Source organism: Amblyomma americanum, chromosome 11, assembly GCF_052857255.1.
Source record: "Amblyomma americanum isolate KBUSLIRL-KWMA chromosome 11, ASM5285725v1, whole genome shotgun sequence".
Lineage (NCBI taxonomy): Eukaryota > Metazoa > Arthropoda > Arachnida > Ixodida > Ixodidae > Amblyomma > Amblyomma americanum.
The window spans coordinates 84657614-84677158 of record NC_135507.1 but is presented as its reverse complement, the minus strand read 5'-3'; the positions used below and the strand labels follow the sequence as shown (position 1 = coordinate 84677158).

General features: G+C 48.2%; 1 protein-coding gene across 1 annotated transcript in view; it reads right to left on the bottom strand.

The window, feature by feature from the left end:
* The window catches only part of LOC144110355 (uncharacterized), a 40486-nt gene extending 36250 nt beyond the window's left edge, over nt 1-4236 (bottom strand). The window contains exon 1 of the mRNA XM_077643209.1: nt 3826-4236. Coding sequence (XP_077499335.1) covers nt 3826-4016 — 191 coding nt within the window. The 5' untranslated portion in view covers nt 4017-4236. The remainder of the gene's footprint in view (nt 1-3825) is intronic.
* Nucleotides 4237-19545: the final 15309 nt, after the last annotated feature.

Below are 19545 nucleotides of genomic sequence, written 5' to 3'. Positions count from 1 at the left end.
CAGCACAAGGGCACCTTGCAAATTTTACCTTCACTGAAATGCGGCCACCATAGCCAAGATTTGATTCTGCGACCTCATACTCAGGAGCCAAGCACTACAACTGGAGAGCATTCCTCTACAGACATATAGCAGCAGCTAGATGGACGTTAATTACGACTGGGCCATCGTTTAAAATCTACCCACCTTGGAATTTTCTCTCGAACATGCTCAATGAGGCAGCCACAAATCTAAAAGTCTTCTAACCAACAAATCCCTCAAAGGATTGCAGCATTGTACCAAGAATGCGATGAGAACAGTGGTACAGCGCTGACTAGCGGCTTCCAATACAAAACACTTTCTCGAGAAAAACAAAAACAAACAAAGATGGTTCATCAAGAAGTGGGAAGTGGGCATAACACGGTTAACAGAAGGGTACAGCATTTCTTTTTCAAACGTATAACAGCAAGGTGTGAATTAGAGTCAAGGATATAATAAAACTGGTGAAATCGAGAACCTTAAGGAGTGAATAGATGCCTGCCTCACCTCGAGGCAGTCATGACCAACAAGCCTTAGGTTGCCTGTCACTAACCTTAATACAAACAAGTCCGAAGATACAAGCGCAGCAAACTGATGAAGGGTGTTTGTCTTTCTTCTGTCGTCCATTGCGTTTTTGCGCTGCATATTTTCCTCTGCTACAAGCACAGCCAATGCAGGCAGGTAGCGAGAGATTATTTTCAGTAGTGGTCCAAGGTAGCTTTTTGTATAGCGAGGCTTTCCGCCTCGCCTCCCCCCCCCCCCTCTTTTTCATGCCAAAGCAGTCTGGCAGTTGTACTGGCAGAATTTGTTTAACAGGATTGGTCGTGAACGCCTCCCTCACAGTCATAAAGCAAGCGAATATGGTAACAAGATCAGCTTGCACTTGAAATTCCACCCTGTGGAATTTAGATCTACTCAATATGTGTGCAAGCATTTCCATGCAACATTTGCAAGCTAGCACACTGTTACATATTACATCCTCCCTAAATTTTGCAGTACCCCTATCCCAGCCCAATTCCATCACAAAACTAAGTTGTGTTTAATTTAAACATGGCTTGAGTACTTTGGAACGTCAACAACAAAAAAGTGCGCAATGGCACCCAACATAGAGAGTGATGAACTAGAAGCAGCTACAGGCAACCTCAGTACATAAATGACCAATAAAGTATGGTCTGTAGGGTTTAACGCTGCCCGAGCTGCACATGATATATGAATGACGCCGCAGTGGCGGGCTTCAAATTAATTTCAACCACTTGGGCTCATAAATGAGCATACACATGACACAGCGGCAAACAGCTCAACTTGGGCTCAGCAGCCAAACGTTGTAGCCACTGAGCCACATAGCAGGCCAGAACAAGGCATCAAATCGACTGTCGTGACAAAGGCAGTCACTAAATGAAAATGCTTGCTGCATTTTTAACTCTACAATGCCCAGTGTCTCAAATTCGCGACGTTTCATTTGCACGCTGTGCGCTCAATAACTACACGGAGCTTGCGTACAAAGTTTGATGTCAACATTTTCTCAGCAGTGAAGTCATCATGAGGAAGCTGTATTAAAAAAAAAGGGGGTGTGCAACATGCGACTTCCAGCCAGCATTCAATAATTTCAATTTTGCAGGGAAAAAAATTGGAGGGTACACTTAAGTTCCACGTTAAGAGTATGAAATGATAGCTTTAATGCATTAATGCCCATACATGTGGAATTGGTAATTCTCAACTTTACATTCATAGATCGTTGGGATTCCTCATACCACTTCTGGCGCAGTAGTGCAGCAGTTAAGTGATGAGTTACTGCCCTGCGATGGAAGTTGCTGCCACCAGTGGGACTTGTGAGACCCACGTTGCTCTTCAAGAGCAATATCTAAGAACCAATCGTTAGTTTTACTGCCATTTGCCATGGCTGTCAGTTTTCTCACAATATGGTGGCCAGGTTCTGATCACACCACAAGGTCACGTGATCATGGTGGCCCACCTATGTTGCTGGAGCAGCTGGTTACTCTGGCCGCTTCGGCTGCGGGGCTTCAAACAGTTGACGTCACCAATGCCGGACAATTTTTTCCGACATGGCGCCACTAACGCTCTCACATTAAAACAGGAAAACACCTGTTGGACAAAAATTACCCACTGTCCCTATGACTTCAAACTGGTCTTCCACACAATTAGGACTAGGTGCACAGAATGATAATTGCTCCAAATTGGTAACCTGAACCCCGCCATAAGGGAAGGGATAAAGGAGGGAGTGAAAGAAGAAAGAGATGCCTTAGTGGAGGCCTCCGGAATAATTTCGACCACCTGGGGATCTTTAATGTGCACTGACGTCACACAGCACACGGGCGCCTTAGTGTTCTGCCTCCATAAAAACTCAGCCGACCCCGGCGGCTGAGTTTTTATGGAGGCAAACAGATACTGTGCCATTTCCTTTACCCAAAAACCAATTATTATTATTATTATTATCCAAATTGGCAGCATACCAACTTTCCATAACTTTGTGTTGCCCATGAAATTTATGTTGGCTTTTGAATGCATACATTAGCTAGAATAATATGGAGGTAAATGACTTTTTTTCTTTGATTCCTTCATAATTTCAGCATTAAATGATTAAACAAATAGTAGCATCTGCTCTGTTACCTCGCCGCCTACGTCTGGACTGCAGCAGAATGCAGTATGGACACTGTCTGTCAGCAGGTCTTTCTGGTGTGAGTAGTGCTTGAAGTGCCCATGAAATGTTTAGTGGTGCCCATCTGGCCCGCGACCTAACTGCTAGACTGGCAATGTGCAACCCCTTTTGGCACACACGAATGTGCAATGCTACCCCATGCTTTCCCTTCGTAGCAGCATTTGCTTGCCACAGTCACATCAACATTTCCTTCTGACTAGAGCACTGAACCCGCTACTATGAAGGCTGCACAACAGCTGTGCTAACTTAAGCACAACATAAACAACATTTGTCAACAGTGCACAGCCTAAGGGGATTGCATACACGCGTGGCATACTCAGGCTTTCTAGCACCCCTTGGAGTCCCGAACTTTGTAGGGATGAGGATGACAGTTCGTACCTAGAGCACTGGTAATGCAAAAAGTGCCATACTGCATGGCTCTGAAGCAAACCCTCTGGGTAGTATACTTCTTACAAACACTGTACTTCCCCCTCTGTAACCAACTCTTTCCCCTCCCCGTTTCATCATAATATACATCCGCACCAGAAGTTCGGGTCGGCGGGCCTTTATGGAAAGCACGGCCTCTTTGCTACCGTGCGTGCCTGTGCAGCAGCCAAGTGCGAAGTGAAACAGCCTTCAATGTGTTTTGAGCAGTTTTCAAGGCCTTGAGTGAATTGCTACGCCAAGGACACAGGTGTGCTTTGTGAGGCTGATCCAGCAGAACTTCACCGCAGCAAGAGCCAAGACTTTACGCCGCAGGTAACGCTGTGTCTCCCACTTGAGCGCCGATAAGGCTCAAGTGGGGGGCAGAAACACATCAATGAGCATCAGCAGCAAAAGCTAAACAACATCGGCGCACAACGCAAGGCTTTTCAGATAAAAGTTGGCGTACCACAACCGTTCAACAGCCGGCCCATGCGGTCATAGCTGACAGCGGGCTGAGCAGTACTTTTCTTCCTAGACGCTTAATAATTGCCAGGATATCACACGAATCGCGCCTGCCGTCATTTATCACTTGTGGCCCAAAGTATACGCATTGTCAACCATGTGAGCTGGGTATCTTGAAGGCAGTGTTAATTTGCAAGAAGCACTTGGGACGTCACCCTGCGAAGCGAACGTTTTGACAGGTTCTAGAGGCTTCCTTTCTTACTTACTTTCGGAAGCGCACTTTGCGCTTGGGCGGCACGAGTTGAAGCGGCTCGGGCTCGGACTCGCTCTCCGACGAAAGCTCGAGCAGCTTGGCCGCCTCGCTCTTGTTCTGCGTGGGTCCATCGCGTCGGAACGTGTCCGTGGTTTGGGCACCGCCGCCACCAGTCCACTCTTGAAACGGCAGTTCTTGGGACATGCTGCCGGCAGGGCCGCGAGCGTCAAGCAACACCTTCGTTGCTACCGCCACATCGTCAACACACTGCACATTTCACTCCAACACACAGCGACAGGCACGCACACTACAGCCAGTTTCGTGAGCTCGTAGCGGCAGTAATGTGGAGCACTCACTTTACCGCAACATCTGCTCGCGCGAACTAACGTTGCACATCAATCCCGCGGCACTTATCGGCGTGACTGATCGGCTTTGTGTGGGCGTCGGATTGGCTCGGATTGACTGCTGACGCTGTTGATTAGCATCTAGAGCTACTACGCAAAATCGTGAAGCGTTCCACATTTTTTCACGGCGGCACGCTTTCGACGGTACACTGCAATGAACGAATTGGGCGCATCAGCGCTTACTTCCTTGGACGACTTCCAGCACCTACTGTTCCCTTGGAGAAGCTGAGTCTGGCGATCGCGCAATCTTGAAGTTTCCTTCACGAGGCTTCGTTTCCGGGTGCCGCAACTAAATTTTTACCTCTACAGGCCTGGTCTGGCGATCTCCCCATTGTGTCCGTATTGTGCGGAGCCGGAAACAATAGAGCACCTTCTTCTTTTTTGCCGTCGCTACTCATCGATTAGGAGGCGACTATTAGAAGTTCCAATACAGAATCTCAGTTTGCGCCTGTCTTCTGCGGTTGTTCTGTCTCTTGGCGCTTCTATGCTTGGGCATACCAATGGGAATGTTTGTTCTGCCGTTCAAAATTATCTCCTAGAATCAAAACGTCTACCATAATGAGCTTTCGTCCTGCCCATCCCATTATCAGCTTCTGTATTTCGGTTTTTACAACCACTTATAGTAATCCCTACCCCTTCTTTGCCTAAATTTTAGTTTGTATGACCCCCCCTAACCTCCTGCAACCACCTCGGCTACGGAAACTGTGCGATCCAAATTTTGGTAGGTCATCCCATGCTTGCCACATGCAACTGGTCATTTAAATAGTCACCGCCTGGTTATGGCCAATCCCCCTTGTGGGTATGTGCCATTGTGTGAGGTCAACAACAACAACAACTACTACTGCCGATGGATGGATGAATGGATGGATGGATACGGCTGAACCCTTTAAATCGGGCGGTGGCTCAAGCCACCTAGCCATGCCTTGTGAAATTTTACTCCTGTCTTGCTTTTAGCCGCCAATCGTATAACCTTCGCTTGGTTTCTTCTAACCTCTTTAAATCCACTTTCTCTTCACTATCCCTAAACCCTAATGCCTTGGGTAAATCAGCGCCGCTGCTTTCCACTGTAGGGTGAAGCCCTTTAAAGAAAAGTATCAAGTGTTCAGCCGTTTCCTCCTCCTCTCTGCACGCAATGCACAAAATGTCTATCTCATGGTACCTGACTCTATACGTCGTAGTCCGCAAAACTCCAGTCCTGGCTCCTGGCCTCAAACAACAAAGAGCTTCCCCTACCATTATCATAGATATTTTCTTTGACAATTTCCCGTTTAAAGGTTCGGTATGTTCCCAGTGCCGATTTCGTCAGCATCCCCGTTTTCCACAGAGCTCTCTCTGTTTCTTTAACCTTTTCTTAACCGATAATTGCTGATTTGCCCCTTACTGCTGTCCAGATATTTGCTTGTCAATTTTCTCGTTCGCTTTCTCCATTTCGTGTCAACATTCTTTATATACAGGTATCTGAAAACTTTCATAGCCCACTGCTTTTCCTGCATTTTTCTCAATCGTTCCTCAAATGCTATCTTACTGCTAGCCTTTCTGCTCTCGAAAGACGCCCATCCCATATCACCCTGTACCCCCTGATTTGGTGTATTGCCATGTGCTCCCAAAGCTAACCTCCCGCCACTACATCCCCGCCACTACATCCCCTCACATGCCCCCTACAGCATAGAGGGAGAATTTCATTTCTCCATGCCCCGCACGAAACTTTGTAACAGGACCATGGAGGCGAACAGGACTTAATATACCGGCCTCGAACACGTGGTTAAGAGCAGCTCGTTAGTACGTCTGGGCACATGTAATGAAACCCTCTGTAATGTTTTCACCGCCACCACATATAATATTTCATAGAGCAGTGCTCTCAAAGACTGCAACCCAAGCAGCAGAGATCGCTAGAACCAAGCTTGGCAGATCGCGAGTGGCCATCATTGGAATATCATTGGTGACAAATCTAGTTTTTCGCTTGAAAATGGTGACATGCCTACCATTGGGCCAAACGAAGGAAGCTTGCCAAACATGTAGCCAACAATTGGACACCTTGAGCCATGACGATGCCAATTATAAAAGCCCTTGCACTTGCACACAATTAGCATCTTTTTTTTGTATTTTTGGTCAAGCAAATTTATCCAATGTTTGTCCTAGCCCTTTTTCAGCATGCATAGTACAGTGCCCAAAGTTCGTTATAACACTTCCTCAGCCTGCAGTTTAGCCGTTCCTGGCATTCTTTGAACTGCGGTGTTGATTTTGAAGAGAATATTATATAAGCCGCGTGCCAATTTCTTGGCCGGTGCCAGCAATGGCACCTGACTGAAAACTTGGCAGAAAGCGTGAGTGTGAGCAGAGAACAAATTACCCATGCAATACTTTTATTTTTTTGCCTTCAACGAAAAGGAAACTGATACGCAGAAGCAATTGACAAATCAGTCGGGGGGAAAAGTTTGAAGTCTGTTTCAGCAACGTGTTCCAGGCCCCGCAGATCGTAAGCCACCTTTTCGCGGCATCTTGAACGCTGGGTCGTGTCGTTTCAAAGAGCCTCCGTGTTGCACCTTTATATGAGAGTGATAAGCAACATATAGACACAGACGCATGCTCACGGTCTAAATGGAAGTTCTAGATGCTAATTCGAATTGGAAAAATGCACGTGAACCGGTTTCACTATACGAAAGGGGGAAAATTTTGGCGAGTTGTCGGGTTCTATTATATTGTAGCAACATGACATAACGGGCTCACTTATAGTCTTGCGTTGTGAAAAAAAAAATATGCGGGAGAAGAAAAATATATATGCCTGTTAAGGCGGCCTATAATATTACAGATAGGGTCTACGTAAAAAAATAGCAGTGGACATGTGGTCAGAAGAGCAGAAGAAAATGAATACACCACTATGCAATCCAGTCAGCAGTACAACAAAATATATGAGATGTCCTTGGTTTTGCAATTGCTATAAAATTTGAAGCAAAATTATACCCAATGTACGCTGCTGAAAGTAAAGCTTACTCAAAAATATTCGCAGTATTCTTGGATAAGCAAGTGATTAAGACTCAGGTGCTTGGTTAGAAAAATGCAGGAGACGGTAAACAAACCAGTAAAAAGACACGAGGCACAAAAGTTGCTAACGAGCTTTTTCTTTCTTTGGTTCTCGCTACTTTCTCATGCCATATTCAGTAAAAAAAAAATGCTGGTGGTTTACCTCTGGTTATAACCATGGCCGAAAGCGAAAAGCTGCATCTCCTTGGCTACGTTTGTGGTCGAGCGACTGGCGGTTTCCATAGATTGTCATACCGACACACACAGTAGTAGGCATTTTTAATATTTGTTAAACAGCTTGCTTTCTTCGCAATGACATTAAAGGCGCTCACACAAGAGAGTATGCATTTAATATAGCTTCGGTGATATTTACAACTGCATTATTGCTCATTGTATGCGGAGATATATGGAACCAAATGCGGTTCCAAATAACGCGCAAACCCGCATATAATTTAATAATAATAATAATAATTGGTTTTGGGGGAAAGGAAATGGCGCAGTATCTGTCTCATATATCGTTGGACACCTGAACCGCGCCGTAAGGGAAGGGATAAAGGAGGGAGTGAAAGAAGAGAGGAAGAAAGAGGTGCCGTAGTGGAGGGCTCCGGAATAATTTCGACCACCTGGGGATCTTTAACGTGCACTGACATCGCACAACACACGGGCGCCTTAGCGTTTTTCCTCCATAAAAACGCAGCCGCCGCGGTCGGGTTCGAACCCGGGAACTCCGGATCAGTAGTCGAGCGCCCTAACCAACTCGCCGCGGTGGCTCAGTGGTTAGGGCGCTCGACTACTGATCCGGAGTTCCCGGGTTCGAACCCGACCGCGGCAGCTGCGTTTTTATGGAGGAAAAACGCTAAGGCGCCCGTGTGCTGTGCGATGTCAGTGCACGTTAAAGATCCCCAGGTGGTCGAAATTATTCCGGAGCCCTCTACTACGGCACCTCTTCTTCCTTTCTTCTTTCACTCCCTCCTTTATCCCTTCCCTTACGGCGCAGTTCAGGTGTCCAACGATATATGAGACAGATACTGCGCCATTTCCTTTCCCCAAAAACCAATTATATATATATATAGCACCCTAACCACTGAGCCACCGCGGCGGGGCGCATATAATTTCAAAAAGCCGAATTGATGTCAGTGCACGTTAAAGATCCCCAGGTGGTCGAAATTATTCCGGAGCCCTCCACTACGGCACCTCTTTTACTCTTTCTTATTTAACTCCCTCCTTTATCCCTTCCCTTATGGCACGGTTCAGATGTTCGCCGATATATATGAGACAGGTACTGCGCCATTTCCTTTCCCAATAATAATAATAATTGGTTTTTGGGGAAAGGAAATGACGCAGTATCTGTAGCATATATCTTGGACACCTGAACCGCGCCGTAAGGGAAGGTATCAAGGAGGGAGTGAAAGAAAGGAAGAGGTGCCGTAGTAAAGGTTTCCTGAATAATTTCGACCACATGGGGATCTTTAACGTGCACCGACATCGCACAGCACACAAGCGCCTTAGCCTTTTTGCCTCCATAAAAACGCAGCCGCCGCGGTCGGGTTCGAACCCGGGAACTCCGGATCAGTAGCCGAGCGCCCTAACCACTGAGCCACCGCGGCAGGGTAAAAAAAACAATTTTCAATTTCCAAAAACAAATTGTTTTTGGGGGGGAGGGGGTGGAAAGGAAATAGTGGAATGTGAGACAGGCATCATTTCCTTTTCTTAAAACCAACTTTCATTTTCCTTCGCTTAAGGAGCGGTTCGGGTGTCCACCGAGATATGTGAAACGCGTAATTTCCTTTCCTTAGAACCAACTTTCATTTCGCTTTCTTCTCTTACGGCGCGGTTCGTGTGTCCACCGAGATATGTGAGACAGGCGGCATTCACTTTCCTTAAAACCAACTTTAACTTTCCTTCCCTTACGGCGCGATTTGGGTGTCTACCGAGATATGTGAGGCAGGCGTCATTTCCTTGATTGAGCTCCAGCTACATTGAAGGTCAAACTTGCGGCCCCGCTGACGGCTCGAAAAGCTGGCGTAGTGAAACTTTTCGCTTCAAAACCATTGCCAATTACAAATGGAACCAATTGTGGTTTCTCCCAGCACAGCAGGTGGACGCTCTGCCTTGTGGCAACATTTTTACAAGAAAAATATATGAGAATTGCTCACTTTAGTGAAGTGAAGCCAAACGAAGCCTGTATCACACAGAAAGAACATAAGCTCAAGGCACATTTATAGTGTTCTTTGCTTCCGCTTATATAATGCATTCATTCATATATGGGTCCCTCCTGCTGGAGCCAGTGACCCTCGTCCATTGAGCGAAGTTATTCCATTTAATCGCTCCCACAATGATGGCGGATATGATGAAGGCAATTCAACAGATAAAATTAAGCTGCTAATATCTTTTTTTACAAAAACCGAATTAGTTGATTGTTGTGTGCTAACGGCGAGCAATATGTAGATTGGAAAATTCCAAGCTACATATCCTAACCTTCCAACTGGAAAATTTCCAGTTGGCATTTGGAAACTATTGGAACATCCAATTGGACCTTATATAGTATTTCATATATTTGTGTTACTCAAATGGAAGACATGACACCAATTAGAATCGCGCCGCCACTGTAGCTCAGTGGTTATGGTCCCAGAGGTTTTTCTGAGTGGTACTAGAAGGCTGCCCTGGTATGCATTGGTATACATGGATCATTACGTGGTATTTGCCCACAACAGACAGGTAATTTAGAATTAAAATTCTCTCTCACATTGTTTTCGTTTAAACTGCTGAACGATTCCTGTGACGTCAAAGGTTCATATATAAGGCAGGTCACGCGAGGCATGAAAAAAACTGATATAACCGCTGCTTCTTCACTTTAGTCCCTACAACGCTAAATAAAACCTTTCCCAAGAGGTTGAATGACAACGAAGAAGCTACGATTATATTGCTCCTTTTTCATACTTTACGTGACCTATACGGACATTTAACCTGAAAACAAAAAGGGCTTGAGAGAAAAATTTGATTACAAGTTATTCAGCGGTCGTAGGTGAATACGACGTCCCCTGACCTATATTTAGTAATGTCTAACGAATCACTGCAAAGAAGACATGCAACCAAAATTAGGTGTCTATACTCCATTAAAAAGTGTAACTACCACGTGGTTGCCATGGGGACCACTAGAATGGTATAGTTACCCTACAGAAGGAAAAGGAGGGTTGCCATGGAATGAAGGTACGGTGCAGGAAGGGGCACCACGGTAACCATAATAATAATAATCGGCTCTTGGGGAAAGGAAATGGCGCAGTATCTGTCTGACATATCGATGGACACCTGAACCGCGCCGTAAGGGAAGGAATAAAGGAGGGAGTGGAGGAAGAAAGGGAGAAAGAGGTTCCTTAGTGGAGGACTTCGGAATAATTTCGGCCACCCGGGGATACACGCTAACCATAATAATAATAATAATAATAATAATAATAATAATAATAATAATAATAATAATAATAATAATAATAATAATAATAATAATAATAACTGGTTTTTGGGGAAAGGAAATGGCGCAGCATCTGTCTCATATATCGTTGGACGCCTGAACCGCGCCGTATGGGAAGGGATAAGGAAGGGAGTGGAAGAAGGAAGAAATAGGTGCCGTAGTGGAGGGCTCCGGAATAATTTCGACCACCTGGGGATCTTTAACGTGCACTGACATCGCACAGCACACGGGCGCCTTAGCGTTTTTCCTCCATAAAAACGCAGCCGCCGCGGTCGTGTTCGAACCCGGGAACTCCAGATCATTAGCCGAGCGCCTTAATCACTGAGCCACGACGGCGGGGGAATTTTTTAGGGTTAGCGTTTTTCCTCCATAAAAACGCTAACCATCCGAACGTGGTTACAGTGGAAGGAGGGGAAGGGTGTGGCAAGAGGGAAGGAATGTAGCACGGTACATCTGTGACAGCTGCTGAGAAACTCGCGCCGCCCGAGGAGAGCATCGTCGGCGGTGCTGTGCTTCTATAAAGCAGCGGACTAGAAAGAAGACAGAGATGAGACGACGATGGTTGGAAAGCTAAAAGAAGGGCCCCATAGAATTACACAAATGTGAGGTCGCTCTCATATTCCCTACGACAACATATCGCAAACTAAATAATAGTTTAACAGCTGCCGCTGAATCTCGCGTTAACCAGTTAAGAAGTTTGCAGGCAAAGGGTGGATGGACCTGACAAAGGACATGGTTAATTGGAGAGACATGGGAGAGGCCTTTGCCCTGCAGTGGGTGTAGTCAGGGTGGTGATGATGATGATGACTGCCGTGTCAATTTTTTTCCAGCGTAACATTGCGGCGTGAAGTTCCTGCCCGCGACTTAAAGTTCCAGCCCGCTAGTCAGTTTTACATTAAACGGTTCCTCTGAATATAGATTTGCGGTTTGAAACAATATTTCAGACTTGTCTACATGGTAGAAGCTCTAGAGTCGGTCATTCGTAATTGGCAAAATTTAACGCGTTGCAAGATTTTTCCTCGCGTTTACCTGCTCCTACGATGCGTACAGTAATATGTAGAGACTGTGAGAGGTTAGATGTTAAAGAACGTTTGATTTAAAATATGAGGCTTATTTTCAGGTTTCTGACAATTCTAGAATGCAGAAATTGGCATTCCAAATACGTAGCTGCAGCTCATAACGGCGTACACGTTTAATGAAGAGAGAAAGAGAGACACCTTTAAATGCTGTTGGATATTCTAGGCTGGCCGCGCATGTGGTATGTTGCTGCAGTTTACAACGATGTATGATGAACTGCTGTATTTAACATACTAAATGCCGCACAACGAACAGGAAGTGAATGCAAGAGAGCGGACACGACAGGTGTTCTCTCTGCGCGGGCGTTGTTCAGGTTATTTAGCCCGCTGTTTAAATTTTACCGCTGAGTGAAATATCTGTGTGCTTAGCCTTTTTAAAATGGTTGCCTCAGTATGTAACTGAACGATTGTATACTTGTCTCCAGAGAGCACACTATTCCATCATTTGTTCTGACCTCAGCCCTAAGAAGTATATTAACTCTACATAAAAAAAACGCGCCAATTCGCACAACACAGCAAGAAAGACGGGACAGGGGTACCTGCCGGTATTTCTTGCTGTGTGTTGTTTAATTTGGCGCCATTTTTTTCTGTTGATATGCACCATCTAGCCCCCCACCATGTTCTACTATACTAACGCTATGCACAAAGATCTCCAAGTCGCAGTAGCTTCTTCTAACAGCGACCTCTGCGTAGTCCAACAATGCGCATCGTGTCGTCTACAATGTGAATTGCTCCTGTCCTAACAGCTAAGCATCATCGCTATCTATTGGTTGAAGCCGCATTCATGACCTGTTCTCTGACGTCGACCTCGTTGTGTTTGAGTTACGACACGCACAGCTCTCGCACGCGCGGAAAAAAAAAGCGAGATCTGACAACGCGCGCCGCCTTCGCGCATCCCTCGGTGGCAGTTCGCAATTCGTCGAATCAGTCTCATGGTCTTGTGGACTGTGCTGGTGAGTTTAGCAATGGTGGCAGTATTCTTGCCGTTGTTCTGAATAATGATGCCAAGTATACGCACCTTATCAATCTCGGGGACTTGTTGATCCTCGATGACTTTAATATTGGGCGGAGGTCCCATGTCTGGGAGGAACCTAGTACAGAAAAGCCATACTCACCCCCCCCCCCCCCCCCCCCCCATCCATCGAGGCGACAACAGTTCAGCAGCAGAAGGCCGCAGCCACTAAGACACCAGAGCAGGTAGATCGTCCCTCAAGAGGAAAGAATAAAATAGTAACTTGCAGCACTCGCTTTTGGGCCATGAACTTAGAGGATTTATCGAAAATGTTTGATATAAAACTGAGGACAGAGCAGAGAGGCGAGTGTATTAGGGAACAAACGCGTGCTGATGCTCCAACCAGATAACGAAGATGTAATGGGCATGGGCGGGGGAAGAGAACTGATGGTGACCGCTGCGGCCCCGTTCCGATGGCGGCGAAACACAAAAGGCACACGTGTGCGGTGCAATGTCAGTGTACGTTAAAGATCCCCAGGTGGTCGAAATTATTCCGGAGCCCTCCACTGCGGCACCCCTTTCTCTCTTTCATTCCCATCTGCCTGCCTCTCTTCCTTTACGGTGCGGTTAATGTGTCCACCGAGAAGCAACACTTCCTGCGCCGTTTCCTTTCCTCAAAAACCACTAGTTTAAGATAACGGGTGGTTTCTTTCTGTCTTGGTGGTGGTGAAAACATTTATTAATCATAGAGAGAGGTGTTGGGGGCCGTGACCTGAAGGGTCACGCCCTTACAACCACTAGGTGGGGTCCCTGACATTGGCGGTTGCCGCAGCCCGTGGGCACTGTGGGGAGGTGCGTCAGACACCTCCCCACAGTGTGAGCACCGCTCGTCGAATTGAGGATCGAAATGCTTTAGAGCTGCCGGGCACAGCATCGTGTCAGTGAGTAGGCGCATGAGAACCCGCTCGCTGGCCTTCCCAAGCCCTTTGCACGGGGTGGGAAGAGTTTGGTGCGTGGATTTGTAATAATCGCATGTTTGCTTAAAAGTGTAAACCGGATTGAAATCGGAATCCTGGTCAGCGTCGGGTCCCGTGGGAAATGCCCGGAGAGAGAGCGCGCGGGCGTCGGCGTCGGCTGATTCGTTTCCGTGGAGGCCTTGGTGATCTGGAGCCCAAACGAGAGACCGGTGCGCAGGATACGAATCTCGGCTACAATTTTGGAAGATGCGATAAGCCAGGGGAGTAGCCCACCCTTGCTCGACGTTTCGACAAGCGCCTCGCGAGTCGGTGAATATGTATTTGGAGCAGGAGTCGGAGGCTGCCAGGGCAATGGCAACCTCTTCTGCGTGAATTGCTGACTCGGCCTTGAAAGTAAGGCCGTGTACTGTTTTGCCTTCGTAGATGGCCGCGGCTGTGTATCATCCCTTGGTGTCTGGGCCGGAGGCGTCCACGTAGAAGACTTCTGGTTTGCTCCCAAAATGGCGGTGCAAGGCTTGCGCCCGCGCCAGGCGCCTGCCATTATGGTCCTATTTGGACATGTTGGTGGGGGAGGCCGCGTCTCCAGTGTACAGGAAGGCGGCATCTCTCCTCTGTAAATTCGGTTCAGGGGTCCAACGATATATGAGACAGATACTGCGCCATTTCCTTTCCCCCCAATACCAATTATTATTATTATCTCCTCTGTAAATTGGGTGTGCTGGATGTGAAGACGGGCTAGAAGGCGGCAACCCGACCCTGTCTTTGTGAGACGAGTGTATTGGTCTATGAGGTGGGCCTCCCGAAGCCCCCGAAAAGTGTTCGCCGTATCAGTGCCATCAGGGGGCTGGTGGAAGTAGATACCGGGAGGTCCAGCACTGGTTTAATGTTTTTGCGGAGGATGATCTGAAGGGCATCCGCTTCCTGTTTCCGCAGATGGAGGTAGGGAGTCGAATATAAGATTCGACTGGTAACGAATGAGTTCGCCAGCCGCAAGGCGTCTTTGCATCGTAACCCACCGCGCTTCTTGTAAACCCGGCGGACAATGCGGCCCACCTGGTCCCCCACCTGCCGGATCTTGGCGAGTGTTGCGTCACAGCGTCGCTGGTTGCATATGAAGAGTCCGAGGACTGATTTCCTTGGATTCGTGAGTGGGACCGCTTTGCAAGGAGAGATGGATTTGTGTCGAGTACGTGCGCGAGGGGCGCAGATGAACGAATTTCGATTTCCACGGGGAGCATTGCAGACCACAGTCTCGAGCATAGCGGTCCACTATGCTGGCGCCCGTTTGCAGGTTGGTCTCCATGTCCCCTAGGCGTGCTTGCGTAGCCCAGAGGGTGATGTCATCGGCGTACAGCGCGTGCTGGACCCCTTCGACCGCACCCAGCAGGGCAGGTAGGCGCATCATGGCTGTGTTGAATAGCAGGGGGAACAGCACCGCGCCTTGTGGAGTCCCCCTCGTGCCGAGCAGGAAAGGTCCATGCTCTTGGTCCTGTATTCTGATGTAGGATAGTCTGTCTGTGAGAAATTGTTTAACGTAATTGAAAGTATTGGTGCCGCAGTGAGTTTGACTCAAGTGTGTGAGTATGACCTCGTGAGTTACATTGTCGAACTCTCCTTCCAGGTCGAGCGCGAGGACAATTTTGTCGCTTTGGGGGTGTGTGATGTGGTTCAAGATTTCACGGTCGAGTTGGAGCAGGACATCCTGTGCGGATCTGTGTGGGCGGAATCCGAACATGGTGCTCGCAAAGACATGTTTGTGTTCAAGATATGTAGATAACCGATCCCGTACCATCGTCTCCATCAATTTGTCCACTCACGAGGTGAGAGAGATGGGGCGGAGGTTGTCCGTGTCGATCGGTTTCCCAGCCTTAGGGATGAAGGTGACAAGGGCCGTCTTCCAGTCAATGGGTAGCGGGGTTTCCCCCGTCCAGATTGCATTGATGCAATCTAGAAGGCGCTAGTACGCTGAATCAGGAAGGTTCGCCAAATGTTTGTCGGTGACCTTGTCCCGGCCCGGCGCGGTGCCCTTCTTCATTTTGGCCAGACTGGCCCGCAGATCTTGAAGCTGGAAAGGCTTGTCTAACTGCGAGTTTTCCTTGCCTGCGTAGGAATAGGCCGATCTGCGGGCGTCCTGAGTTGTGCACAGGTATAGCGATCCCGGGGCACCTGTGCCAACTGCGTTGTATTTCCATAGTCACTACTGCGCATGCGCCACTAGTAGCACCGATCCACTGGGGTTCCGCCGCTGCGCAGCGCCGCGCCTTTACTCAAAATCCAACTTTCAATTTTCAGTTTTCTCTTTCCTCTTTCCCTCCCTCCTTTATCCCTTCCTTTACGACGCGATTCGGGTGTCGACCCTGATATGTGAGCCGGGTACTTTGCCATTTCTTTTCCTGAAAAACCAAACAAAACAAGTGATCTGATGGCGTTCATATAGTTCATAGACGTTGACAACTTTGCAAAGACCATTCATTTTCACGAAAAGAAACGCGCACAACCGGCTCCGTGGGTCAGTGGAGACCTCAATATCGCTTTCGGTTTGTATATCCTGGATTAGCTGGGCTAATCCACATTAATTTTTTACTGCAGTCCCAGAGCATGTGGGTTAAAGTGGCGATATCCGTGTGGCAGACCTTGCATATATTTGTCGGGTATGTGTCGGGGTAGAGCCTGTGGTATCGTTCCGGGCTGGGGCACGTGAGCGTCTGCAGTTGTCTGAGGGCCGCCGCGTGCGCCCTGTCCAGCTTGTCGCTGGGCGGAGGGAAGGTTCGGCGGGCCAGGCAGAGGGCGCTGGTAATTTCGTTCTAGCTGGTCAAGCATTCTTTCGTGCTGTCCCATGGACGACGGTCCCCGGCGCGGTTCGCGAGCTCGCGCGCCTTGGTGTGTTCAGTCTCGTTTCGGTTGTGGTATGTCTTCGATACTACTCCCATGTGCGCCGGGAACCACTGGATTCTGGTTTGAAAAGCTTCCTCCCACTGGACTCGTCGATTGCTCAGGACTCGGGTCGCGCTCTATAAGATCCATTCTTTGAAAAAGTTTCGGACCGTTTGTCGCGAGTCACAAAGAACCGCGGTGCACGTAGGATCCGTGAGGGCGAGTACCACCGCCGCTTCCTCCGCTTCTTCTGCGCGCTCGCACGCTACACTTGCCATTATGCGCGTTTTGCCCCTTGAATCGACGACCGCAACCGCAAGTCGCCAGCGTTCTGCGTATATTGCCGGTTTTTGAGGAAAGGAAATGACGCGGTATGTCTCACATATCAGCGGACACCTGAACTGCGCCGTTAGGGAGGGGAAAAAGGAGGGAGTGAAAGAAAGGAAGAAAGAGGTGCCGTAGTGGAGGTCTCCCGAATAATTTCGACCACCTGGGGATGTTTAAGTGCACTGATATCGCACAGCACACGGGCGCCTTAGCATTTCGCCTCCATCGAAACGCGGCCGCTGCGGTCGAACAAAACTCCAGAGTAGCCGAGCACCTAACCACTGAGCCACCGCGGCGGGGCGAGCGTACAGACGTTTTCACTTTTTACAGCTTGATTGAGCGCGCGTCCGCCTTGGACTGTAATGCGTATGCGCAGTAGATGCCTACAGAAAATCCTCAAATCAGAACGCTGCTGGCACAGCCTAAATGAAATATAACAGCGCTGAAAAAGGTAAAAGTGAAAATGTCTACGGGTTCGAACCGGACCGCGGCGGCAGCGTTTCGATGGAGGCAAAACGCAAAGGCGCCCGTGTGCTGTGCGATGTTAGTGCACGTTAATGATCCCCAGGTGGTCGAAATTATTCCGGAGCCCTCCACCACGGCACCTCTTTCTTCCTTTCTTCTTTCACGTACTCACTCCTTTATCCCTTCCATTACGGCGCGCTTCAGGTGTCCAACGATATCTGAGACAGATACTGTGCCATTTCCTTTTTCCCAAAACCAATTATTACTATTAGCCCAGTGAAGAGTTCAGACTCAAGACTCGTACGCTCTAACCAGCGTCAGGTTCAACACTATGGTCCTTCGTCAGAAGCGATTCAGAGTATCACTACGGTCATGGGCTAAGGCCGGCTTTTCGGCTGCCCGACTTTGTGAGAAATAAATTGGCAGTGGCTTAGCCACGCTACGCCAATGCCAGGATATACGTAGCGGGAAGGACGTTTCCCTGGCTGAGCTTGTTGTCACTGTATGTTTAGCAATGAGAGGCATTGGGTATACACATCTTTTATTCATTTTGCTTGACAGAGACGAAGACTGCCCGATGATCTGGGAAGTAGCATGCAGTGGTCTCAATTTTGTCTATACAGTATTTCGGTTTGGTAGGGTCTCTGGATACAAGGTCTATAGTAGATCCCCATTGTGTAGTGTGGACGTGTCGGTCCGAAGCTCAAATAACGTCAAACTTTTCTTTCATACGCTGAGTAAGAGTGTCCTGTGTCCAGTTGAAGTCACCCAAAGTCGCACACAACTGTGAAACAGTGCCGTAGGCTGGTATACACGTGGCAACCACACCAATCGTCTGCTTGACAGATGTTCCCGGTGTCACGTAGACTCCTTGGATGATAATGCCGCTCTCCAGAAGCCGAACGCAGCAGGCTTCACCATTATTCACCGCGATCGAAGGAAGATGTCTGACGGCGGTGATACCTTGTTTCACGTACACACATACTCCACACACATACTCCAGCGTTCTTATTTGGTTCAAGACGACTGGCGTAAGGAACCAAGTTCAAAAAGTCTTCCTTCAAATGTCCGGGCCGCAGATGCACTTTCGGAAACTCGAATGGGGTGGTCAGTCACACGACGGGCCTTCACATCCTCTTCGGTTGGTGTCCGTTGACTGACGCTTTCCATAGGCTCCATGTCGGCGGCTATGCGCCGTCTATTACGCTCTGCAGCCTGGCGCCTCCGTTTGGCAAGGCGTTCCTCTCTGCTCGGGCGTCTCCGCTGCTCTCTTAGCCTTCTGACGCTCATTCTCTCTTTGTTGAGTAGCCAACTGCCAGGCGACAACCTCAGGATCGGAAGAGTTAATGTTCTCTTGTCTATACCGCTGTTTAGCAGCGGCTGGACTCTCCTTCTGTGCATCAATACCAAGCGTTGCGATACAGCCGCCGATTACACCTCCGCCTTTTATACGCAACGCTGCGCATGCGACGACGCGCGGTTCGGGTGATAGAGCGGCGTGCGGCGAGGCGGTGCTGACGAACGCGGCGCAGCTGTGGGGTCTCTGGTTACGATAGTATCGGCGCATGCGCACAACTGCTCATCCGCGTGACGTCACATAAGCTTCGACGATGGAACGGGCACGCGGCCGCGGCTCACTTCGCGGCACACACACTGCTCCTTTCCAGTTGCCATGGTAACGGCGCATGTGCACAACTTTCCTCTCCCATGTACCGCGAAATGATCGACTGGTAGCCTAGTGTAGCTCCCGCTACAAAAGGTCTCAGCAGTCATAGACTCATTGCGGAATCAGGGTGTAGATGAGCCTTATATATATATATATATATATATATATATATATATATATATATATATATATATATATATATATATATATATATATATATATATATATATATATATATATATATATATATATATATATGTAAAAAAACTGGAAGATATATATAGAAACTGTACAGCCACCGTAGTCCTCCATAAAGTCAGAAATAAAATTCCAATAAGGAAAGGCGTCAGTCAAGGGGGACACGTGTCGCAGAAAAGCCGGTGTTGTCGGCGTCATTGGCCGTGAGCGAAAAATGGCGCATCTAGGTGGGATTCCGGAGCCCTCGACTACGGCACCTCTTTCTTCCTTTCTTTTCCCTCCCTCCTTTATCCCTTCCCTTACG